This window comes from Epinephelus moara, chromosome 12 (assembly GCF_006386435.1).
Source record: "Epinephelus moara isolate mb chromosome 12, YSFRI_EMoa_1.0, whole genome shotgun sequence".
Classification (NCBI taxonomy): Eukaryota; Metazoa; Chordata; class Actinopteri; order Perciformes; family Serranidae; genus Epinephelus; species Epinephelus moara.
Genome location: NC_065517.1, coordinates 37,961,488 through 37,987,662, shown reverse-complemented (window position 1 = coordinate 37,987,662; position 26,175 = coordinate 37,961,488). Strand labels below are relative to the sequence as shown.

The 26,175-nt window shown below is 40.3% G+C and overlaps 1 protein-coding gene across 3 annotated transcripts; it reads right to left on the bottom strand.

Annotated features, from left to right (window-relative positions):
* Window positions 1-2,121: 2,121 nt before the first annotated feature.
* Window positions 2,122-17,297, bottom strand: hmgn3 (high mobility group nucleosomal binding domain 3). 3 transcript variants are annotated; one of them, XM_050058704.1, is made up of 7 exons: window positions 17,109-17,291; window positions 14,474-14,524; window positions 14,184-14,213; window positions 10,340-10,390; window positions 6,349-6,447; window positions 6,020-6,119; window positions 2,122-2,927 (listed from the first exon to the last, which is right to left on the bottom strand). In XM_050058704.1, the coding sequence occupies exons 1-7, from the start codon at window positions 17,121-17,123 to the stop codon at window positions 2,920-2,922; spliced, it is 354 nt and encodes a 117-aa protein (XP_049914661.1). In that variant the 5' UTR covers window positions 17,124-17,291; the 3' UTR covers window positions 2,122-2,919. The 3 variants fall into 3 exon arrangements, with proteins under 3 accessions (XP_049914661.1, XP_049914662.1, XP_049914663.1); XM_050058705.1 differs by lacking the exon at window positions 14,184-14,213 and having other exon boundaries at window positions 17,109-17,297; XM_050058706.1 differs by lacking the exon at window positions 6,020-6,119 and having other exon boundaries at window positions 17,109-17,287.
* Window positions 17,298-26,175: the final 8,878 nt, after the last annotated feature.

Here is a 26,175-nt window from a genome sequence, read left to right as displayed (position 1 = left end):
AACATGATCGATGTCTTTTTTGTGTCTGTACGTCCAGTGGCTGGGTCTCAGCGGTTAGCATTGTGGCTTAGCTTAGCGAATACAATTGAAGTCTATAGTGGGTCAGTTGCCTACGGTAAAAGTGAACAAATAAACGTTACAGAAACCCTGAAGCTGGTTTTCTACATGTGCATTTAAAACACGTTTAAACATTAATTCAAAAAACGAGTCCTTTTTAGTCATTTTAGAAGAAGTCTGATACACGGAACTATAGTGTGTTGTTGTGCTATAGTTCTGTGTATCAGACTTCTTCTAAAATGACTAAAAAGGACTCTCGTTTTTCGAATTAATGTTTAAACATGTTTGTTTTAAATGCACGTGTAGAAATACCAGCTTCAGGGTTTCTGTAACGTTTACTTGTTCACTTTTACAGAGTAGGCTACTGACCCCCTATAGACTTCAATTGCAAAGTTAAAGTTTAAAATAATCATTAACGGCCCAACTCCCAAATCGTCGGAGTATTCCTTTAAACTTTAACTTTGCAGAGTTGGCAATGAAAGCAAATGAAGCTGTCCACACACTATTAAATTCTCTCTTCTTCTCCAAGACTTTTACTTTTTATCGGATTTGGGATCATAGCTGGCCTAGCTAGAAAGATTTAAGACTAGTCACTTGACTCGCTGTTGAGGTTTGGCAAAAATAGACGGAGAAGGAGCCAGGCCGTGGACGTTTGAAGCACATTTTAGCTGATGAAACAGTTAAGCTTTTTTTTTTTAAATTTGGTGCATATGTGCATAAGTTGTTTAGGCCTACGACAATGATAAATAAACATGTTCAAAAAATACATGTTATTTGTCAGAGACACAGGGAGCGACTGGAGAGGGGCTCAAGAGTCTCGTGTGGCTCCAGAGCTGCAGGTTGCCTGCCCCTGACCAAGGGGGTCATGTTGTTGGGCCTGGGTGTTCGAGGCTTCATCCCTGAATGTTAATGTATAGCCCTGCATCTAAATAAGCTGTATATATTTAAATAAATAAATAAGAATAGGCCTTATAATAATAATTCAAAAGAAGCCCTCAATCTAATAATGTATCATTTTGTCCCTGCATTAGAGCCCTCAAGAATATTATATCGTTTATCAAAAATCAAGTTTAGGGTCGTCTGTGTCATTCAAGCAGCACATTTTGTGTGATCAAGTACCTTTTAACATCCTTAGCCATCATTTATCTGGAAAGTAAATAAAGCATTTTAAGAGTAAATAAGATGCAAGTGCATAGAAAAGCATCAAAATAAAGCTTGGTCATGAATAAATTCCCGTGGAGGATCCCTCCAGACCCAAACACGGAGGTCCAGGCTAAGCACCCAATATCCTCAAATCCTGGTGTCCCCCCCTTAAAGGTCAGCTCATCCTTGTGGACGGTTTTCCATTTAGAAAAACACATTTTTATGTAATTGTCACTGTTGCACACATTCCTACTGCTGCTTTGTTCTGTAAAAGAGGCGTCATATTGTTGACGTGATAATGCATTTTTAAATTGCCCTTTCCAGTATTTGTGGTAGCCTTTCAGCCATCATCACTCCACACCTCCACATGTTAAAAAAAAGAGAGGTCGTCCACATGATTGGTCCATGAGCGTGAGTGACAATTTGTCCCTAAATGAAGAGACCGTACGGGTTTCGTCGGTCCCACCACTCCGGCAAATGCTGACCTTTCACTTCCTGACGCAGCATTTGTATTTAACACAGCCACGTGCCCCTGGCGACCTCTCACACACACACACACACACACACACACACACACAAAGATATACACAGACACACAGCGCCGGCTTTGTGTTGGTTTAAAAAGTAACTCTAAACATGAACACAGTGAAAAGGAGCTCTGGAACACAAGCAGGACACACACATCATGCACACACGTGTTGCCTCATAGAGATTACCTGAGTTTTCCCAACTACAAAAAGCCGGCGCAGGTGGAGGCGTACAGTTACTGTATACTGGTGGATATAACACAAAGATAGCATTGTTGTCCCACTGAAGAAAGTATGAATGCAATGCACAATACACATAATTCTGTGCACAGTAGTTTTATACACCAGTAAGAGAAGAGACGCACACAAAATAACCCACACACAAACAGCCACGTGACATCAACTTTTTCTTTTATTTCAAAATATTCTCCCAACAGGATGAAACTCAAGAGAAGCCCAGAGGGTCCAAAGCCAATAGAGCCGTCTAGAACAGAAGCACCACTCATTATTGCTATGTCACTCTGCTGCAGGACAAGGCGCTCAGGAGGGGGGGAAGAGAAAAAGGAAAGGAGGGAGGGGGGGGGACACAGAGACCCACAAACACATTCACTCCAGCACACATACAAAAGGAGCTATGTGAAACACAGTGGTGGAGATCCTAAAAACTACCTATTTTTTTTTTAAAGCTGCAGATGTTCTTCATGGCGACTATGTAGCTCTGGTAGCTCTGCATCCACAAATCCTCACCTCAACCATCGGGGGGGGGAAATAGGGTGCCAATAATGATGATGATCTTCCGTTGAGACTACACACATAGGCAGAGCTGGTTTAGAGATCATAACAGTCGTGTTTACGGCCCCCTTCAGGCAAGATGAAGAACATCTGCAGCCTGCAGATAAAAACACTTCATTCTGTCTTTCTGTTTCTGAGAGGAGCGATACAGAATGGAGGAGAGAGGAGAGTCGGGCGAAAACATACTGTGGGGTAAGAGGGGAGCTGAGAGGAGTGTGAACATAGAATGGGATGGGGCTGCTGGTTGTCCATCTCTACTATCACAAGTCTAAAAAAAATTCAGCATGGTACAAAAATCGTCAGTAAAAAAAGATGCTTTGCTGCCATGGAGTCAGAGGGGACGAGTCGGCGGACGCGCCCGTGTCTTTACGCCTTCTCCTCAGTCGCCTCCTCTGCTGCTTCAGTTACCTGGAGGGAAGAAGAGAGGAAGAGTTACACAACAGAGCAGGTGTTACCCATCGTTCTTACCGCAGGTAGGTTCCAATAGAGAGCTCCAGGGATGACGTGTTTCTGTGGTTAGCATCGCCCTGGTTCCCTTGTGAAAAAGCTGATGGGATTTTTCCATTGGACTTTGGATCATTGCAGAAAATAAGTGGCAAACAAATGTTTGTGATACTGACACGTTTAGTTCAGCAGATTTCTGAAGCCTAGATGCAATCGCTATAAGTAAAAAGCGAACCTTAGGGCGCATTCACACCAGGATCGTCCGGGGGACTCGGTTCTATTGGGTGTAGAATGCCGAAAAATTTCACGCCTTCATTTGGTTCGGTTCACTTTCACACTGCACTTTGTAAAGCCAACTAAACGGCCTGGACAACAGCTGCTTGTTTGGGGGCGGTATTGCCCGAAACGACCACAGTGCAAAAGCACAAGAAGAAAACCCAGTTCATCGGCCAGGACCAAAAACGGAAATCCATTCCCTCCAGCCGAACACCAAATTTATGCAGTCTTGGGGTTTCTGTTTTTACTTTGGTGTTCAAACCTAATTGTTCAAACCTCTGCTTCTCCCACTTCTCCTGTTGGCTTTGTTTTTTTTTCTACTCAAAAAGCACTACACTTTGGTTCGCCGGGTAGTCCGTTTGCATTTCCCACCAAACTGCACCACGGTTCACTTGCAAGTGAACCGAGACCCCCAGTTTTCAAGCAGACTAGGGTTCGCTCGTTTGGTCCGCATCAGACTTCGAATAAGCGTTCACACCACTCCAAACGAACCAAACCATTCGTGGAAGTGGACCAGGGTTCGTTTAAAGCTGACCAAATAGCGCCAGTGTGAATGCGTCCTTAGGCTACAAATGAACTAAATCCGGGTCGTGTGTCTTAACGTCGCCCCACAGCTCGGTGTGATGATTTTCTGTAACTGCCTTTTTTAAGTGATCGCTGTAGAGTTCTTTTCCATAATGTTGTCAGACACTTGCAGTAACAATCTGAGCCTGTCAGTGGCAAAAACAAGCACTTTTAGTGGATGTAAACTGACAGTGCACACATGCGGCGAGTACTTACATTGCATCCCTTTTCAATCAATCAATAAATTTACTTGTCACATGAAATCATATGAACACAATTTCAGTCTTTTTCACCACTGCTGGCTGCAGGCCTCTCTCTCAATAGTGGACCAGCTGTTGCTCCCATTAGTCACTTAGACACAACAATATAGGAAAACAGGGTCCAGGTTGAAAAATGTCAAAGTTACCCTCTTAGTATATTTCAGAAATTTTGTTAAATGTACTCAGAGAACAGTTTAGGTTGACACTTTACATTTACAGAACACTCGCTGTGTTTGTGGGGCTTGCTCCAAAAAGCAGGTTTATCAAGTTGTCAGGATTGCCTAACACCTTTGAATCTGTGACATGGACTTTAGTCCACTAACTGCTTGTGGCAGATAGTTTCGGTTTCATGTGCTGAGTGTTTAAGATATCCAAGGACTGAATCACCGTGACGTCGCACTAACAACAATCACTTGCAGGTAAACAACTGGAAATTGATTTGCATTGCAGATAAGTGTGAAATCAGCAAATCTGTTTGTTTCTGTTGTCATTTAAAGAGATTTCGTTAGACACAGTGGTCTAATTTATCTGATGTTTCTGCTGTGCTTATTTAATGTACTTTGTTGCGTCTTTGATAAACTAAATCTACCTGCACGGAAGTTAAACAACGAACTGCTATGGACGGGTAACCGCTTTACCTTACACACTGACTGACTGAGGCAACAGTAGACCAGCTGTTTTAAAATGACTGTTTTTATCAATTGTGTCTGGTGGCTTGAAGATAATGGCGTCAGTGCCCTGCTGTAAAAGGCTACGTGAAAGGTTAAGTGGTGACAATATCCTAAATAAAGCTATAATTTAGGCTGCTTTCAGACCTAGAGTCGTCTCCTTTGGTCTGAATCAGAGATTCATTTTGTTCCAAAGTTGAATAATTGCCTAGAGTTGGTTCATGTTCTCACGGCAGCATTTACAAGAGGACCAGATCAAATGCCTTGTGTGAGAAAGCTGCTCTTGATTGGTCAGAAAAATCCAGGAAGTAAAGCAAACGTTGAAGAAGAGTACACTTGCAAGATAAATGTGACACTTTCTAATGTCACAATGGAGGGACAACTACGCAGGTTGATTTTAGCGCTGCTCATCGTGGACTATATTGCTGTCATTGTTCATTTTAGTCAAAGCATACAGTTTGAAAACGAGGCGCGGCTCCAACTAGAAAACAATGTTTTGATGCATTGGATGTGCTGAATGTGCATATTAAGGCAGTACAGCAGGAGGTGCACATTAATAATCCTCCAGGACTGTAACATGCTCATGTTTAACCCAAACAATGTGTCATGTGACTGCAGTTGCTTCACATCCAGGTCGGAACACCTTCTCACCACAAATGAACCGCACCAGAGTTCGTTTGTAACCGGACCGAGACCACCTCTTCAAGAAGGTCTCAGTCAGGGTTGTTTTGGTGCACACCTGAGTGTGATTAATGATTAAAGTTGACTAATGTGTATGAGTATGAAATGTGCTATATGAATAAATTAGCCTTGCCTTTCATTCACCTCCCCTGCATTGGGATGTCAGGTAACATGTAACCACTCACCATAATTTCATGATCTTGTAGCGCTCACATGATTGGCTCATGCGACAGATCTCTGTTAAATTTATAACTGAAATGCACAACTCCTATCTGCAGGAATCATGTCCTGTGTGTGTCCTCTGCCTGACCACTGGATGAGCCAGCTGTCTGTGAACACACTGAGCCAATCACACTTCACATCACAGCTGTGTGAGCCGCGACCCTTCCTGCTCATGTGTATAAAGTTGTCCTTGGCCCGCTTCACTGCACACAGCGACACAAAATGCCAGACATCCTCACTTCTCCTCGTCTTCACTTTCTCTCTCTCTCTCTCTCAGACACACCACAGCACTCCAAAGCACACTGGGTAAATGTTTGCTCAGTGAACATACAGTTACTGAATAAGTTAGTCACTCCAAAGACGGATTAGAAACACACAACCGTACCCTTAACTCTGACTGTCTCACTCTGCCCTCTCACTGACATCAAGGAGGGAGCCGTGCTTCTGATGGAGGACACACTGACAGACGGACGAGACACGTAGATCTGTGTGTGTGTGCGTGTGTGTGAGCATGCATCATGTGAGTGGAGGGAGATGTGTGTTAGTGATAGTAAGCAGTGTGGTTACAGTGGTGCAGTTAAAGTGTGTGTGTTCATGTTTATACACAAATCGACAACATAAGGGAGTAAAGATTATTTTCTCGTCTGCCTCTGACTGAAAGTTTTCCTCTTTCATCAACATGTTTTTTTTCGTTCCAATTTTCCCTCCTCGTACCTCATTGGTCTTGGTCTCTCCGTTCTGGGCGGGGCCATCATCCTTCTTACCCTTAGCACCGCCTTTCTTTGCCTTCGCCCCCTTATCGTCTGCCACCTTCTGCACAGGAGAAATGACAGAAACATACAACTAAATAAAAATTACACAGTGGCACACACCAGCATACAGGACTCTTATTGTATGAAGCTTAATCAGTGATCTTTTCCGGTCTCTACCAATTGGTTATGTTCATATTTACTTCAAATACTTAAATCTATGGGCACAGTCCTACAAGCACTTACTGTGTATCAGTCTGGCACTGACGTTCAAGCATGAGGGAAAACAGAACTGATCATACTATTACTGTATTACTAACATACTTAATTACAAACTCATTTCTAATTTCTCCGTATTGGCAAGAGAAGAGAGAAATAAGGAACATCTTTGGAATAGAAGTTGATTCTTCCTTTGTCATATTATACTTCGAACCCCAGACAATCTCATAACCCAGGACGAATACCTTTACTTTTGGCCACCAGCAAGAAAGCCATCACATGGAGGTGGCTACAGGTGAACCCCCCTTCAACAGACGACTGGATTGCAATTGACCGAACACTAAGTCCCGCCCTCAAACGCGATGAGCCAATCACAGTGCGTATAGCCATTCCCATTCCATTGAAATGCATGACAGAAAGTCAGCTTTGTTCGGTTTTATGAGCTTTTTCGGAGATTTGAAGTTTAAAAATGGTCAAACGGTGTGCATGGGGTACATGCAACTCTGACACAAGGTATCCTGAGAGGCTGGGCGACCAGGTGTATTTTTTACACTTTAAACCACATCTCAACCGAGAAAAGTGTCTCCTTTGGATAAAGTTGTGTGGTAACGTTAGACCACAACATCAACTCAACGTGAATAAGATTAACAATGATGTCTACATCTGTTCTAAGGTAAGTCAACATTGTGTTTGAGGCAACATATTGTCACTTTGCTGGAAAGAAATATAAAGTTATCTTTAACATCTCTAGCTAACGTTAGCTAAAGTTAGCCTAACGTTAGCTCCTAGCTGCGTTGTTCATCATGTCACCTTGTTTGCTGGGAGTTCATTAGCCTATTTTGTTCTAGTTTTGTACTTTGGTGATCGTACATCATTGTTAGCTGTTGTCCAAAGGGCTCTAGTTAAGCTAACGTTAACTTCTGGAGCTTAGCTTCATTAACTTATCTGTAATGGCAGAGATAACAAAGGTTGGCAAACGTTATGCTGAATGATTCAGTGTAAATACTGTAGCACCAAACTAACGGAGAGACACTCTTGGTAAAGATGGTAAAAAGGCCGTTATCCTTTTCTCATATTCTGAGCCAAAAACCTTAACTTCAGTGGCACTTTAACTTGTTGTCTTTGATGGTGACGGCAACCAGATGCGGTTCACAAGCGTACACTGTGACCTGTAAATTTTGGCTTGTAATTTAAGCTTTTCATCGACCTTCTCAACAATAAAATGATGAATATATCCCTCCAATGCGTAGTTTAGGCCCTTTTGGTTACTTCTCAATGACATCTGATCGTTATGTCCCCAAAAATCATCAACTGCCTCCTGTGAAATGCCGTGTACTGTGACACCTGCCATAGCGCCGGTCACTGAATGTTGATAGTTTGTCCGAGTGAGTGGAGGGGGCGTGGCTTAGCCACAGGTCAATTCATACGAAGAAAATCACCTTTTCTTTACGACTGTGACTTAATCAATATAGAAAACTTTGGAAAAAATGGACCGTATACAGAAAGGGATGTAACCTATTTGCTGGTTAGTTGAAAGACCCTGTTCTGTTCCATTGTGTGGCTCCTACCAACCCCTAGTTTGTAATAAAAAATAAAAGATAACTAAACTCATTTCTGGATGCAACTGTGAAAATCAATGCAACGACAACTTAATACGTTTTGGAAGTGGACGTAGCTGCTTATCTACATATAAGATTGCTGTAACAATTAATTTCATTACACACAACAAAATTCCAGAATTTTCCAAAACTTTCAATGACTTTTACTAATTCCAGGATTTTTTTCCAAGTGTGGAAAATTAGATTGTGAAATTAAATTACTTTTCCATGTTGGAATGCTAACTAGAGTATTCTGATATTATGTTATGTCAATTCTCAAAATAAATAGATTTTTTTGTGTGTTATTTTTACATTTTTATTTGTTTGCCCAAAAAATCCTGCGAGCACTTTTACATTTTTATTCACTCAGATTGCATGTCTTTGCTCAGATTGCACAAAAAGTAGTGCTATGATGTTGGATGTTACAGCGACTGTGATAAATTCAAATAAAGTTCCCACTGTTGTGACTGCATAAAAAAGGAAACTCTTCATTTTGAATATTGATTAACCTTTAGACTCATTGCATTATATTATATGAGCAATCCCTGAGGGAGCTCTGGATAAGGAAAGCTTTACTTGCTTCAAATCCTTTCACTGGTGGCAAAAAAATGATATCCTTATCTTGGCTCAAACCGCTGCCACCCACACTACACCAGTGGCAGGTTAATGAAAGTGTACTCAGTGGAAAAAATAATGACACAACTCCATTTAAAGACAGACAAGCTTTAAATATATGGGTTCCTATAATTACTTTTTTAAGATCAACAAAGTGTACTGATTTAATTGTGAACTTGGCCAAAACTGACGTATTTACTGCTTTAAATATATTTTTATTTTTACTTTTTTTTTTTGTGTGGATAATCCTCTCTATGTAGATGTGCACGCTGCCATGATTTATAATTTTAATGTTCGTTTGCCGAACTGTGAAGAGTTAATTCGTTTTCTATCTCCTGACAAAGTAGCAATGTATAATTCAAATGTAAATAAACATTTTGTTTAAAAAAAAAACGTAATTTTTTTTATGCCTACGGTGGTGCGTTCTTTAAAGTATGACAGTTTTCCTACAATTAGACAATTAAAAACTGCAGTATATCACAGTACCCCTGTATCATGATACGTATCGTATCACCCAATTCCAGACTTAACTATCAAGTGAATCAGGTGAAAATAATTTCAAACCAGATTTTAACGTTCCAACGTTGTCATGGTATCACAGTATAATTATAGCTATGAGTTACAATGACCCTTAAAGGTTTTGTACTATAATTGAAACTTGAAACCATTTTATTAATGGACGTTTCTGTAAAAAGTCTCCCTTTTGAAAATAACTAAAATAAAGATGAGAAACTGGTATATCGCTGCAACCCTAGTTCCCAAGTATGCAATTTATTTCTTCAATTTCCCTCTGCAAAATTACAGTGTTCACCATACTCCTCTCACAACAGAAAGGGAGCAGAAAAATGTTGATTATGCTGCAGATCATGTAAAGAGGACAGAGCGTCTGCTGTCAGGGCCTCGAGGCTCTGGAACAGTCTGCCTGAGGAAAACAGGTCGGCCAAGTCAGTGATTTCTTTTAAATCCCTTCTAAAACACACTTGTATTTATTCATTAGAGTTTTAAGTTCATTTAAACTGTCTTTTATTTCCTCGGTTTTTATGCACTAAAGTGTTTTTATCAGTTCTTTTTAAAGTTGTTGTTTTCATGTCTGGTCTGTTTTAATTATTGAAATGTAAAGCACTTTGTTACTCTGTTTTGAAAAGCGCATCATAAATAAAGATTATTATGACTATTAAAGTTCCTCAAAGTAATGAGTTAAAACTAGAGAATATTTTTGCTGCAAATTATAATTTTATAATATTTTATTAGCATTTCAATATTCAAAATAAATACAGATAAATTCCTGGATTTTTTCTGGAGGTGAAATAATGGACCTTGGATACTGTAGGTGTAGCTGCAAAGTGTATTTGTGTGTGTGTGTGTGTGTGTTACTGTGTTTTTCACATCCAGCGGCCTTGGTCACGCACATAGGGCCAATCGAGTGCCTCCGAGTGTTGCAAATTTATGGGGATATAAATAAATCATAGTAGGCGTAGTGTGTGTGTGTGTGTGTGTGTGTGTGTGTGTGTGTGTGTACTTTACCTTGACGATGGCCTTCTTGGGCTTGGCCTCAGGCTTGGGTGGAGCAGGTTTCTGCAAATTAAACAACAGTCAGTTAGGACTGACCACCTGCACAATGCGTCGTTTCTGGGAAAAATATTAGTTTATCTGTGGTCCCCTCTGCTCTCTGCACTCGCTCGCAGCACCGTCTCTGCACTAGAAAATTCACCAGGACTAACACAGAGCACATGGAGGCTGCTCCCACTGTGGATATTAATAATAATCAAGTACTTGCACCATTTGTCCTGAGTAATGGGATCTGACAATATCCGTGTGCTAAGTCGTTTCAAATATCTGCCTCTTCTCAAAGTGAACTGACCTCAGACCACTGTACAATGACTATATCAGATGGGAGTTCAAATTCTGGCCACTCGGTGTGAGAAACTTTGCTGCAGAGCTTTTCCAGGCCGCTGAGTGTGGACCACGTTACCCTGAAGCCACGAGCTACAGTAACACTGCTGTGACAAAATTAAATCATGTGATTCTTTCCCAGAATATCTCTGCTTTTCTTTAGAGATCGCCAACACTCTGCACATGAGACGATAAATGAAAGGCATATTTTCTTCTTATGCTGGGGGAAGTGGGGCCTGACATTTACAGGGGAATTACCTACACCTTAAAAGAATTTGGAAAACACAAGAAAGACTATGCTTTTTGCCCTGAAGTCCAAATACTGGCCAATAAACAACATAGCACTGCTGGTTTACAGCTTTTAAATAATCCAGTTTCATTAAATAAGCTGATTTCTGAAGGCGTTCAAAGACAAGGAAACATCAGATTAGGAAACATGCAAACATTTAAAATAGCATGTTTACACAGTCACATCAAAAGCTTAAAGGAGGAGTCTGACAATTTGGGAAATATGCTTTATCTTTTTCCTTTTACTGCTCTAATGTTTGTCTGTTAAACATAAAGAGCCAAGAGACTGCTGAGCTTAGTTTAGCACAAAAATTGATAACAGCTCATCGACTTCCTGGAGACTCCACAGGTGGCCTGGCAAAGACTCATGGTGCGCTCCATGTGCAGTGACAATGTCTGATATTCCAGCTGGAAATTTCATCCAGAACATCCCCAAAGCTGGATGTCCAACTCGGAAAGTCAGGACCCTAAAGGAACCTAAAATCCAAGATGGCTGCCCCATGTATCAACAGCAGTGACAGCTATTGTTCATTAGCACTCTGTCTTATCTGGGTCTCATCTAAACGGTTGTACAGTTCCGTCCAACTTTTATCTGCGGACATGTTGCTACAGTGTCTGTATGTGCAAATACAATGCGATGCATTGTTATAAAATGGTTTTGCTAACAAAGGCTAACCTGGCTATTGCTAACAACATCTTTGGTTTTCTGACTTGTTGAATTGGAATGCAGTAAACTCAGGTGTGACATCAGTCCCAGGTAAAATGGAATGCAGCGATAGTCCGGCACATAAGTATAAAATATAAAGCCGATTTGTATTTTTACGTTTAGATCTTTGCACAGATTAAACAAACACAATACAACTGGTGTTTTCAGTCTTTGTGCTAAGCTAAGCTAACTGGCTGCTAGCTGGTAGCATCACATCCATGGATGTATTAAGAGACCCGGAAAAAGCGCTGGAGGCAGGACCCCGTTCATTTCTAACCAAAAAAGCTCTAATTCCACGGTTAAATCACCCAGATGATCAATGCCACATCATTGGGCCCGCAGAGCAGGCGCACTAGAGACTTCCATTGGCCGAGCCATCTACTTCTAGTTTGCAATCTGCTAACTTGAATAGAGATAAAAGATTTAATCTTGTGGCTCTGCTAGACTTTTCAAATGTTATCAGACCGAATGGATCAATTCCTGATAGGAACAAATGGTTTCATCGGGGCTCTGATGCTCAATAAAATATATCCAATGATTTATCAATGTCTCTTTCCAGTGTAAGTCTATGGGAAAAAGTCTTTTTGGGGAACTGCTACAGCCTGGGTCTTTTAACAGGGGTCCAGGACCCTTGGAGGTCCTCAGAGTTACTGCAGGTGGGCCGTAAAATTATTAATTCATTCATTTACAGCACACAACATTAACATGTCTTTTTGGGTCCAATGGCATCACGTGACAAACTCAGGAGTTGTACTGACTTGCTCATCTAGGTCTCTGTAAGTATGATAATATGCATATTTCCCAAAGGGTCAGACCATTCCTTTAAAGGAGCTCTATAGGGCGAAACAATGTGAAGGTACGTCACACCCTGTGGGAAGGGGGCGCCATCTTGTGAGGTAAATGCCCTGTTATCTCTACTGCCAAAGTGTCTGCACTTGGGTCTAAAATGAGGTAGTTTACTAAGTCTGGGGTGTGAGTGTCTGCAATCCAGCCTTGGACTGCCAAGTCAAATGGATCTCGGTTGTTTATCGGGATCTGTCCAAATACTGCTGCCGCTTGAGCGCAGTAGCGTGCACAGGTAACACAGCTCAGTCCTCACAAGATGGCGTCCCCGTCCAAAGGATTTAACACAGCTTAAGGTCAACTTCACATTCTCTTTATGATATTCAGAGCACATCTGTGATCCAGAGGTTGTCTGCACACAGCTCTCAACATGGAGGTGGCTGAGCTAGCACCTAGCATCTAATGGTGCGTACAGTGCAAACACTGCTAACCAGAGCTAACGGTGGTGACCAGAGGGCGGGTGCTATGCTTCCATGATGACACTGTTCCGATGCAAAGTGGTTAAGATTAGCTGGTCAGTGGGATACACACACAGGGACGTACATGCACTTACATGCATGCAGGGCCGTCTATGATAACAAAAAACAGAGAAGCTCGGCTTACAGCACAGGACGCCTTTACTTCACTACATCTTTAAGCCCAGTTCAGACCAAACGATTTGCCATGAGATGAAACTGTTTTAGAACATTGGTCTGAGGTCGACTCAAGCCTGCTGATGGTGTCACCTGCAACTCAGCTGGTCTAATCGCTGCCGGCTGGTTTTAGCACGTAAAGCACGTCACCTGTTTCAAAGGCCAATCAGCTTGTAGTGGAGTCCACTGGTCAAGTCAAAATAACCGTGGACAGCGTGTCTGCTTGCTGGGGCAGGTGCCCGAGATGATACACCATCTCATCTAGTTGCATTGTGTGAACCAGCAGGTTTTTAGAACGTTGCATCGCAAGTAGTTGCACATTTCAACTCCTCTCGTCGCTAATGGTCTGAACTGGGCTTTACATAGCAAGTAGTTGTTTGCTGCTGTATTAATGCTCTGAATATCTTATAGAGCTCCTTTAAAGTGCACATGCAAATGTACAAATACATGCAAAGACTCAACGTGGATGGGTTCAACATGCAAAGTAAGACACAGATAAAAAGACATGGTCTGTTTGGCAGAGCTGCATGAAAATAATATTATTATGGTAACTATCCACACTCATTAGTTTTACAAGGATTTAGGGAACAATTGGAGCATTTTCAATACAAACTGGACATTTTCCATGAAGTTTTGATTAATGTTGAGAAGTAATTAAGAAGAAAATGCTTCATTTTTACTGATGGAACAATTTTCTACACTTGTTTTGATCACATGATGTTTGTTGCATCATGCAGCCCTACACATCAACAAGGTGTTGCAACAGACCACAGTGAAACAGGACAGAGACAACAGAGAAAAGACACCAAGCCAGACACAATCCTCAGGGAGCATGTTTATGGAATCTGTAAATTGCCCTGATCAGATCCATAAACTGTGTGAGGACTTTACTCCGAACCTTGGTAACATGACACTTACTACCCCACCAGATGTTGAGGAGGAGGCGGGAGGAGGAAGGAGAAGACAGTGACAGAGGTGAAGACAGGGAGGGGAGAGCGAAACTTACCGCTGACAATCTCTCTGACCTTCTGGTGGGCTGCCGGAGCAAAAGGATGATCAATGAGAGAGAAAGACAGTGACAGACAGAGAGAGAGACAGAGAGATATCAGTTGTACCTTTGCGGGCTGCTCTTAAGCGCTCGGTGACTGCTACAAGTGTCCTAATCATTAACCTGTCATGTGTCTATTCTGACTCACTCTCACACACAATCTCTTTCTTAGCACGAAAAAAAGCACAGCATACAAACACACGTCTGCACGCCCACACACAGCACACAAACACACCCGAAACATTTACCTCTTGCTTTGTGACTTTGGAGGCCTCCTTGCCCTCAGGACCCTCTGGAGACTGTAGGAAATGCAACAAGGTATGGAGAGAATGTTAACAGGGCAGGTGTGAGCTCACACAGCATACAACCCCTCTGAGGTAAATGTTGTGATTCAAAATGTAGTTTCTGGTTGTTTCTCATCTACCATGATCAATTTTAATTTGTAAAAAATTAGATGTGGTTCAGTCTGTTCGATGTGTGCGTGTTGCTTAACCTCTCTGTCTGTTATATAGGGAGCCAGGTTAGCTATAAATACAAATAATGCAAATCATTGATGGCTCCGGGGAAAAGGTCAAAAGGTCACAAACTGACATTCAAAGTGCTGGAGCCTCCTCTCTCTCTGTCAGGAAACTCATTATCTCTTTACACAAAATTCAGCTCACTAATAATGACATGATAACTATGTTACTGCTGCACAATTCATTTAAAAAAAATTCAAAGTGAAATATTCAAATTGCAGGAGCTGCAATTTTTTGATAAAGGTAAAATGTGTCACAACATAATATTATACATTAGGCACTGTGGCGCTACAGAGATGCCCCGACCTTAAAATTATATTCCAGTCATAAGGGAGCGTGCTTGTTTTGTATAGACCCCTAGATCTTTTTTTTTAATTAGTGAAAATGAAATGCAAAAATTACCACTCTAACTACAATTGGGACTCATATCGCAATATATCAAAATAATCGCAATATGATTTTTTTTTTTTTTTTTGCAGCCCTAAAATGTGTACCTGGAGCTGGAACAGAAAATGAATCTGCAAATATTTATTTAATATTATAATCTATAAATTGTTTTCAATTCAGACTCAAATAAGGGCAAAACTCATGAGAGTCCACTGTGCAATAAAAATGCTACAAAATAAAGTAAAATGAAATAAAAAATGAAAAAATAAATTGAAGCAAAACAAAATAAAATTGAATTAAATTAAAGAGAAAATAAATATAAAAGAAATCCACAAGAGATTCCACAATTATCATATATCTACATACCCATAATTTGTCATTTTATTAACAATAATTCACTAGCAACACTTTCTCTTTTGTCAATATTTGTTGAAGTTCTTGGTATTTTATTAAAGTATTTTTAAAATTTGGGGTTGGGACTGCATGGTTGAACCTCAAAATAAAAATAAAAATAATAATAAAAATATATAAATAAAATAAAAATGAAAAAGACAGCAGCTTGGGCTTTGGGAAAATATTTTGCTATTTTCTCACATGTTATAAACTATAATAAATTAATCAATTAATTGATAAATTAATTTGCAGATGAATGAATAATGAAAATAATCCTACAATACATAATAAACCATACAAACACAAACAACATAACAACTTCTTCCCCCACTGATTCACAAATATACAGCCATGTAGACTATTTTAATAAAATATTAAGGATTATTATAATATGTATAATGTAAATAATTGTCACAATCATAAGGGTCTTAAATTTAATTATTTAATCTGATTTTTTTTGTGATTTTCTTAAAATATTAGAAACTGCAATGCATCACATAATTAACCCCAAATTTTAATCTTAGTTTTTAATCATATTTTAGATTAATATTTGTACCAGATACAATTTTACATGATCTGATAATGATTTCTCTGGGGATTTCCATCTTAATGAAGGCATCTTGCTGACATGCCAAGCTCTGAGCTCCCAAAAGAATAGAGCAGTGTAAACATGGTTATTGACAAACAACACACCGTGAGGGCTGCCAGCCTACATGCACATCACCCTATCATGAGCACACTCAGGCTGCAGGCAGGTGAGGACAGTGTAGGCTACAGGAGAGAGCCCACCCCCACCGTGGAGAAAAAAATGTGTTGGTTAAGCCTGCAGGTTGGCAATCGCATCATTTGCATGTGGGCGACCTCCGCCCCTAGAGGCCCCCCATTCTCTGTCCTCACAGGCGAATCTGCGCAGACAATGGCAGTTTTTAGATGGCAGAAAAGCCAATTTCCATGTATGCGCTGCTACAATGCTCCGGAGCTCGTCGTGCAATGCTGTTTAGATAGTGTCACGGCCCCTTTTAACACAGCGCCAATTGTCCCTGATCCCTTCTTTCTTTATTCCTTTCTCTCCATCTGGATGTGGGCTTGCTCAATCGGCTCGGCGCCTACCATCCATCCCCACCGGAGAACCAAAATGACACTCAGAGGTGATGCTTTTTAATTCTACTGTTTGAATTCACATAATTAAAAATCAATATATGAAACGCGCCTACAGGAATTATCACCACGCACGTCTCCTACGGGATTTACGCATCCATCCATCCGGCGGCTCCGTCTGACATTCACCAGTGCGCACAGTGGACAGGGAAGTGGCACATAAAACGACCACAAGAACGGCCATTGAGATGAACGCAGCAACATTTATAGCGCAAAGACAAACAGTATCATCATGAAATAATCGATATGCGCGCAAAGACGCGTCAAATCCACCTGAAAGGCGGCGGGCGAGAAGACGCTTCCTCAAACTTTGGCATCGCCTCACCTGCCTCGACGTCGCCACAGAAATCGCGCACCGCTATTTTCCTCAAATGCAAGAGCAGAAAAACTACAGTGAAGTGAGCTGCACGGCACACACGACACTCACCTTTCTCTTCGGCATTTTTACGCGTGAATAATTCTCCACCAAGCACGGGAAAAAAAATTAAGGTCAAACCCGAAGGTCCAGTAGAGGCGAATTTGAACTACCTCGAAATACAGGATCAATATCTAAGCACCTTCGATAATATGTTGATTATATGCACTCCCCAAAACTCTATACCTCCCACGGCCATTGGATGGTGGAGTCAAAATCCTCTCCTGTGCTGACTCCCGATTGGCTCGTCGCGTCTCTATGTAAATAAGAGGCTTGCGGACAGTGGCCGAGATTTAGCCGAGCGCGCGTTTGATTGGCTACGCGCTCTTTGTGCGCAGATCCCACCAGACGGCGACGGCTGAGAGGGAAAGTGGAGACAGGCCAATGAAAGCGGGGCCGACTCTCGGTGGATCTGGGTAATGTAGGATGAGAGAAAGAGAGAATGTTGGAAATGAAACACAAAGGACCAGAAAAAAACGGGCACAATGACACAATGTCGGCCATAGAGGAGCTCCAGAAAATCTGGCGGGCATTGTGTCTTGTAGGGTTTCCACTGCTGTAAAGGACCAGAGTAATCATACACCACATTTCTGCACATCACTGTGGAGGCACCAGTCCCTGCAGGAACACGATACTGTAAAACAGTACAATGAATAAGGTCACTAAATATTAGATCACTGAGAGATTTATTTCATGATAAGGACACTTTTTATTTACATGGGAATTTAAAACACAAGACAGGTGTGCAAATAGGTTGAAAACCAAATTGTGCCCAGGTGCATTTCATGTGCAGTGGTGCTTTATTGGTGTCTAGAATTATCAAGCAGAAGCATAATATCATTAATAACTAAAAAATAACACCATAAAAGGGCGAAAGCTTGTATGCATATATTGTATTAAGATGTATAATGTGATTATCGTCCCTCACATAATTAACACATTTAAAGTCTTAAATTGTGGCAAGGAATGTTCTTATAAGGATTTTACAAATGTATATTTTCAAAACAGAGAAATAAGTTGTGTCTTTGAATCTGACTCTCAGTATCCTGGTATCTACACGACAGTTCAATGTTTTTCTCTCACCTCTGGTATCTGCTGATACCGAATAACAAAGACAAAGAAACCGCATTTAATGTGGATCAGTCACAACATGGCAGACTCTCAATCCACCTATTAAGGTCTACTGGATCCATGCATCCGAGACAGTAATTATAATATATATTGGAGGGGTACACATAATCGAATATGCTCAAAATGTTCCCCCCAAAATATCATAAATGGTTGTATGCCTCTGTGCACCAGTCAAGTTTCTCTTACAGTTTACATCCATGTCTGTGAAAACATGGATGCTTCACACACACCTTCATCTCAGCAGCACAGAGGATCTGTACAATCAGCAGTTTCAAGGTGGACACCCAAGATTAGAGTCACCAATTCAGTATCTGACCAAATGTCTGTTCCTGAGATACGATGCTGAGTAATGGCCAGAAAAGTGTGTTATGCAGAACATGATGATGTCACAGTGAAGTTGGCCTTTGACCTTTTCAAAAAAAGGTGTCATCACTTCATTACTTTCGCCCTATCAGACATTTGTTTGAAGTGTTGTCATAATTAGCATATGAATTTCAGTTGTGGCCAAAAACATATTTTGTGAGGTCAAAATTCTAATCAGTTTATTCTTCAGTTCAAGTGGACATTTGTGTTAAATTTAAGGAAACTCCCCTCAGGTGTTCTTCATATATTGTGTTCACAAGAATGCGACAGATACAAGATCACCTTGACTTTGACCTTTGACCATTAAAATCCAATCAGTTCATTGTTGAGTCCAAGTTAACGTCTGTACCAAATCTGAAGAAATTCTCATAAGCTGCTCTTGAAATATTGCGTTCACGAGAGTGAGGTGGATGCAAGGTCACAGTGGCCTTGGCCTTTGACCACCAAAATCTAATTAGGTCATGATCGAGTCCAAGTAAACATTTGTGCCAAATTTGAAGAAATTCGCTCAAGGTGTTCTTGAGATATTGTGTTCAAAAGAATGAAAAAGACAAGGTCACAGTGATCTTGACGTTTGACCTATGACCACCAAAAACTAATCACGTCATTGTTGAGTTCAAGTGGACATTTGTGCCAAATTTAAAGAAATTCCCTTGAAGTATTGTTCCGATTTTGCATTCACAAGAATGGGACGGACAGATGGAAGTATGTGCGGACAGACAGACAACCCAAAAACATACTGCCTCTGGCCACGGCTGTGGACAGCACAGAAGCATAAAAATGCATCGTGTAATACATCATGAAAATAGACACATTTCCTGTGGGGCCTTCAGTCACATCTTCGCTCCCTGAAGTGGCACCACTCAGTAATCAAGACTTTAAGAACCCCTGATCGAAGATTTTTGCTTCAAAATGCTCTAAAACAGTTCAGCTGTTAAGTTTCCCCCATGATACCCCATGATACCCCATGATATCCCATGATATCCCACCCTTCTTCAGGGTTGGGTCACAGAAAGTGTTGATTAAAAATGCCCCCCAGTGTTAAATAGGTGATTACGGCCCTGTAGAAAATGATCCAATGTATTGGATCCATGCATCACTACTGTAAATCATCCATTTTCCTGGCCAAAGATAAAAGCTCAGTGAATAACCCTGATAAGGTATAAACCAAGAGGTCAAGGCTCCAACAGGCAACCCAGTAAAAACAGGAAAGGCAATCCAAGCACTCTGAAATGTGCGAAGAAACATCAACGAGGAAGGAAATATTAAAAAGCCTTTACTGTATCTAAATCTAACCTGTACATGGGTACCCATTCTCCGTTTGTGATGTATCAAAAATTTGGTGTAATCTCATCTTATATTATTTCTTGTTTTCGTTATTTTCAGTGTGTTCCACCTGACATGTTATTATCTGGGTCATGTGATTGCCTCCCGTTGGCTCTTGCTACTGTATAGGTGAGGCCACACCGGTGCTGTCTGTTTGTTGAAAGCCCTGACAAAGAGCAGAAGGGGTTGAAACATGTTTAGCTATTACAATAAAAGCTTTTTAATGTTTCCTTGCTTGAATGTCTGGATTTTTCCCAGCTTTTCTGCAGTTTTCTGGGAGCACCCAACACATTTTTGATCTATGGATTGGACCAACCAGTCATCTCTTTTTCTAGGCAACCCAGTTACACTGATGGTTAATATGTCCCAGTTCTAATGGGACACTCACACTTCAATGCTTATGTTTTTCCCTAGAGATACAAGACAAATTCTGGTGGACACTACAGCCCCTTTCAGAGCCAGATACAGTCCAAAATGGACCTGGGCGCACATGGGGTTCTACATACAGTACATAAGGTGCCTGCATACATGAACATGTTTACACAGTGTTTGTCAGCCTGTACCATCTGTGTAGTTGTACATTTTGGACCCAGAGAGCAGAGGAAAATGTTGGCATTGTACATTTCTGCAAACCACAAATATGTTACATTTGTACGTTTCATATGTGTCATATCAGTGTTTCTAAAGTGATGGAGTATATGAGCTGACTTGGTCACTGGGAGGTGGAGGAGCTGGGTGATGAAATACCTGCCAAGCAGCAGACCACAACAGACCACTTATCAAAACCAACAAACAATAAAACCAGTTGTGTTTTCCAGCAGCTTTTCAGGCAATGAACATGGGTGTTTTTAGGTGACCCGTCGCTGTTTCTCCACCAAGGATAGTGCCACGAAAGCATTTGTTTTTTAACGAAACATTGAGGCTTTTCCAGCTGTGATTGTGCCACCAAACCTCGGTGTTTTAAGCCAAATATGATCCTTTCCCAATCATAATCTAGTGGTTTTTGTGCTTCAACCAAACCACATGTAAACCATGGCGTTGTTAAAATGTAAAGAAGTATAAATTTTGAATGCATCCATTAGTAACGTACAAATGTAATGTAGTCTGAGTTTGCAGAAACGTACAATACCGACATTTTTTTCTGCCTATTGGGTGGACAGTTCACATGGACTCTCATGGAGACGGGCAGATGGTGAAATTAAATCTCACAGGAGTCCAAATTTTGGCGATTGTAAATTTCTTCAAGGAACAGATATTTTAAATTTGTTCATTTATATGTATTATATCAACATTATATCAACATTTCTGAAATGATGTAGTTCAGATTACATGTATATGGGCTGAGTTTCTCAGCAGGAGAAGAAAGCAGGTATTTTTAAACCACAAGGCTGGACATTTCCAGCTGTGTTTGTGGAGACCAAATTGGGTTTTTAAAGCCAAAACATGATGTTTTCCGAACCTTAACCAAGTGGTTTGTGTGCCTAAACATAGCACGTTAACCACAGTGTTGTCACAACGTAAAATTAAAAAATGAAACCATAAAGAAATGTAATGTTTCAACTATCAGCTTCAGATGAAACATACAATGCCAACATTTATTCTGGAGACTGGATTGGCCCCAGCATTAACCCTCTGGCAGCCCAAGTGATTATCTCAGCACTACTGTCACTCTGTTGTGACTTGAAGAGAAAATCCTAAAAATAATCCCAACCCTAATCCTGTATTAAACACGTCTGCTTTTTTTTTAATTATGCCCCTGTGCCTCACCAAGTCTGTGTGCACCACTGTTCACATTTATCGTCTCAGTTGCCCCACATAATGTCTATCACAGGACAAAATATATGTGTCTGATCAAACAAGCAACCTGATAGATTTAATGGGACAGTTCACCTCAGTTCACCTTGTGGTGCTCTAAGCACCAAAAACCAACATTTAAAAAACTCAACGTCTCTTCCCAGAAATCATGACCTGGTTACTCAAGATAATCCACAGACCTTGTTGTGAGCAGTTTCATGTACCAACTATTATCTTTCTACCAAATTACACCTGCCAACCAGATCACTAAACAGAAGGAAGTGTGCATCTACTGCTAGCTCACCTAGCACCAGTGTTGGGCTCGTTACTCAAAAAATGTAATATATTACTTATTCCTAATTACCCTTTTTTTAAAGTAATATTGTTACTGTACTTATTACTCCCAGCCAAAAGTAACTAGTTACTTATGTAATCTATTACTTTCCCAGTACGCCCCTGTGTGAATCTCGGTCATTTATTTTCCAGTGTTCCTATTTTCTATTTTCAGTTCCACAAAATGGCTACCCTGCATGAAATCATAGATATAAATCTGAAAATGGTTTATATATACACACATATATACATTTTACTGCAGCAGTGTATTGAGTGGTTGTTATATTAAAAAATGCGCCTGTATTCCACCCGGTTTTGGAAGTGTAGCGCTGTTGATAAAGTCACTATTCAGTTTGCTATAATCATTATAGTGGATATGTCGCCACACGGCCACTACATGGCAGCACAAGTCAAGCTATAGGCCAAAGTAGGTAAATTGACCACTGAAACTGACAGAGATGTATGCACATGTGAAAAATAAATAGACGGTGCTCTCTACGATGGCGGACGGTGTCACGCTTTTATTTTGTCTCCATGAATGTAGTTTATTGCAGCTGCGTAGGATGTCGCACTCAACAAGCGCCCAACCCCCTAGACGCCGTTGAAACAAGACCGGTGATCGCCCTATTTGCAAGATGGTTATCACCTGACTATCGCGTCAGGTGGATAGTGGTGCTCGCTGCTCACAATAGTATTGGAATATCAGCTGTTCCCTATTGTAACACAGTAGCGAGCTTTCTGAGGGGTTAGTAACTGTAATATTATTACTGAAATTGGATTAATAACTTGCTACACACCTCGTTACTGGGAAAAGTAATATTATTACTGTAAAATGTTACTGCCCAACACTGCCTAGCACCTCTGAGCTAGCTAACATTACAGCTCAGCCGAGGAGGACGCCATTAATGTTTACATGTCATGCTGTGACGAGGCATCAGCCTCTCGTCCATGAGTAGATGCACTCTCCCTTCTGCACAGTGATACAGTTGGTGGGTGTAGTTTGGTAGAAAGAAAATAGTCTCTACATGAAACTGCTCACAACAAGGTCTGTGGATCTTGAGTCACCAGGTCATGATTTCTGGAAAGAGACATTGATTGTGAGGTTTTCAAAAGTATTTTTGAGCACCACAAGCTTAGTGACATCTAGTTCCATAGGACCCGACCGATATGGATTTTTTTGGGCCGATGCCGATTCCGATATTATGGAATAAAAAAATCCGATAACTGATATATCGGCCGATTAAATTTTTACATTTTTCAATTTGAAAAAACCCGAAATACCTGCTTTTGATGGCTTAAATATAGTTCAAACACTCGTTACAAAGATATAAATTGAAGGAAGAACATTTTACTATTTTCAAATACTTTTATTATCAGAAATTGTGTGGAACAAGCAGCATATGAACAATTTGAACACAAAATAAATCAAAAATATGATGTGCAAAACGGCAGTAAACCTCTGGGAAATAAAATAATCATGCAAAGTCTATATGAATTAAGACATTCACATGTATGTTCACAGTACCAGAGTTGTTCTTATTATTGCCAATTTAACAGAGGTAGGTTATAGTGCAAAAAGTAACACAAAGACATCATTTCTAAGTAAAACACCATATTCCCTGCATTTTATTAGTGATGAAAATAGAAGTGTTAACATCGGCGTCAATCAGCCAACTTTTGGCCGATTGCCGATTATTCTCTAATGGCTATAATCGGCCGATTAAATCGGCCGGCTGATAAATCGGTCAGAGTTGTTTTAAATTGTAATTCAGTGCATGTTCTCCAAGTCATAACTCCAATTTGTTCATAGAAATAAAATGTAGGGCTGGAACGAACAACTATTTTCATTATTGACTTAACTAGTTTTTGTTTTTTTCAATGAAACAATTTATTGTTTACTCCACAAAATGTAAAAACTAATGACAAGAACATCATTCTCAATTTCTCAGAGCCCAAGCGGATGTATTTAAATTGCTTGTCCACCCAGTACTCCAAAACACAAACATGTTTAATTTACTATCATAGGTGACAAAGACAGATTTAAGACGCTTGGACCAGAGAGTGTTTGCCAGCACTTAATTGACTAATTGTTTCAGCTCTACATGAATGTTTATTTTCCATCTGTGAAAGACTTTTTACAGTAAACTCAATCAGATACATGTTGCGATACACACACCATGTTTATTTTGTACCTAAAAGTTCAAAACACACCCTCAAACTCCATCAGGAAATTTGTGCTTTGCTGTTCACTCAATTTATAGTCACATTCTGTGCATACAGTTGTATGGAAATTCAATCTAGAACCTCTTTTATAAACAGTGTCCTTCACTGTATTCTACAGTGTGTACCTTAAGCTCCATAACACAGAATGTCAAAAAACATTCGACAAAGAAATAAACAAAAGCAACCTGGACATTCTTGTGTAGCGTCACAATAGACACACAGAGAGCTACGTATGTCACAATAGACAGAGCTTTCCTGCCCAAACAAACAAAACCCTCCATGTTAGAAGTCAACCAGAACACACAGGAGCAGGTAGCTTGATGGGCGCTCCACTGTTCCCACATAGATTCACACTGTCAGCTAAATGCACGGGGCAACACAATGAGGAACATGTACAGCACATACGTATATAACACAGGGAGACACAAAGGGAATCCACACTGAAAAGAAATAATCCCAGAAATGTTTGAAATGTTTTATTCACACTGAAAAAAAAAACGTATTAAGCTGAACTGACGGTTACTTTTCTGTTTGTACATTTTTTTGTAACATTAAGTCACTTAGTAAGGGCATCAGCTGTCTTTTTTCCCTCTTGATTCTTTCCTTATGTATTATTCCATCATTTTTATCATTTTGATTTTTTTCATTTTGAGTCTTGGTGCACCTGAGACACTTCTGGCCATGACGGAGAGTGCTCAGACATCTTAAAGCACCCAACAGACACACAGAAACATGCACAAAGGATCATATAAAGCTTGGAAATGCTGGCACCTGGTTTGATTGACTTCACACAGTACATACCCTAATGGTTTCATTTTCAAAATAGAATAATTAAACGAATCAATGTATAACAAAGAAGAAGGACTTTTCCTATTCGTAAACAGAGATATCAAAAATGTGATAAAAGGTAGTCCAAACTAAAAGTCCGAGGCACTCTGGGGTAGTGTGGCTTTGGTTTATATATTTTTTTAAACTTCCTGAAACAACTGCAAATATTTTTCCTTGAGCCTCCCTGAGTGACTGGCAGAAAATGCATGACCCTCCCTCCACTACAAATTAGTTATTAGATTTTAAAATTACCCTTTGTTGTTTAAAAGTTAAAAGTTAAGTCAGAGTTATACTTCTGCGTCAACTAGACACCATACCTAAGGCACAGGCTCTGCGTCGATGTAGAGCCTACACCATACCCTGACGTGCACCTCCCCAGAGATGTAAACACGTCATGGAGACGCAGTCCTCCTGTCTATTTCAGTAAGCTGACACCATTTCCCTCAGTGGAAACAAAGCTTGTATTTACTTGTATTTCACAGATAAGAAACAATAAGTTGTGAAGACAATAAAGCCTCCACTAAAAGAGCATTTTAAGTCTTGTGTGTGATTTATTCTGGCTTCATATGAGCAGAGGAAATCTCTGCTAGTCGCTAGGCTAATTTATACAATGTAAAATGCCATAGACTTGTGCTAATAATGTTAGCATGTTGTATTTGTTTGGAAAACGTGTTTAGTATAAGACAGTTGTTTTGTCAGTGAACCTTGTGAGTTGTAATGGAGCTGAATTTTGTAACATTACCTTTGTTAAATGTTGCTGTTGTCCCTGGCTTCATATGAGCAGAGAGAAGTCTGCTAGCTGATAAGCTAATTTATACAATGTAAAATGCCATAGCCTTGTGCTAATAACATTAGCATGTTGTGTTTGTTTGGAAAATGCGTTTAGCATAAGACAGTTGTTTTGTCAGTGAACCTTGTGAGTTGTAATGAAGCCGAATTTTCTAACATTACCTTTGTTACATGTTGCTGTTGTCCCTGGCTTCATATGAGCAGAGGAAAAGTCCGCTAGCTGCTAGGCTAATTTATACAATGTAAAATGCCATAGGCTTGTGCTAATAACTTTAGCATGTTGTATTTGTGG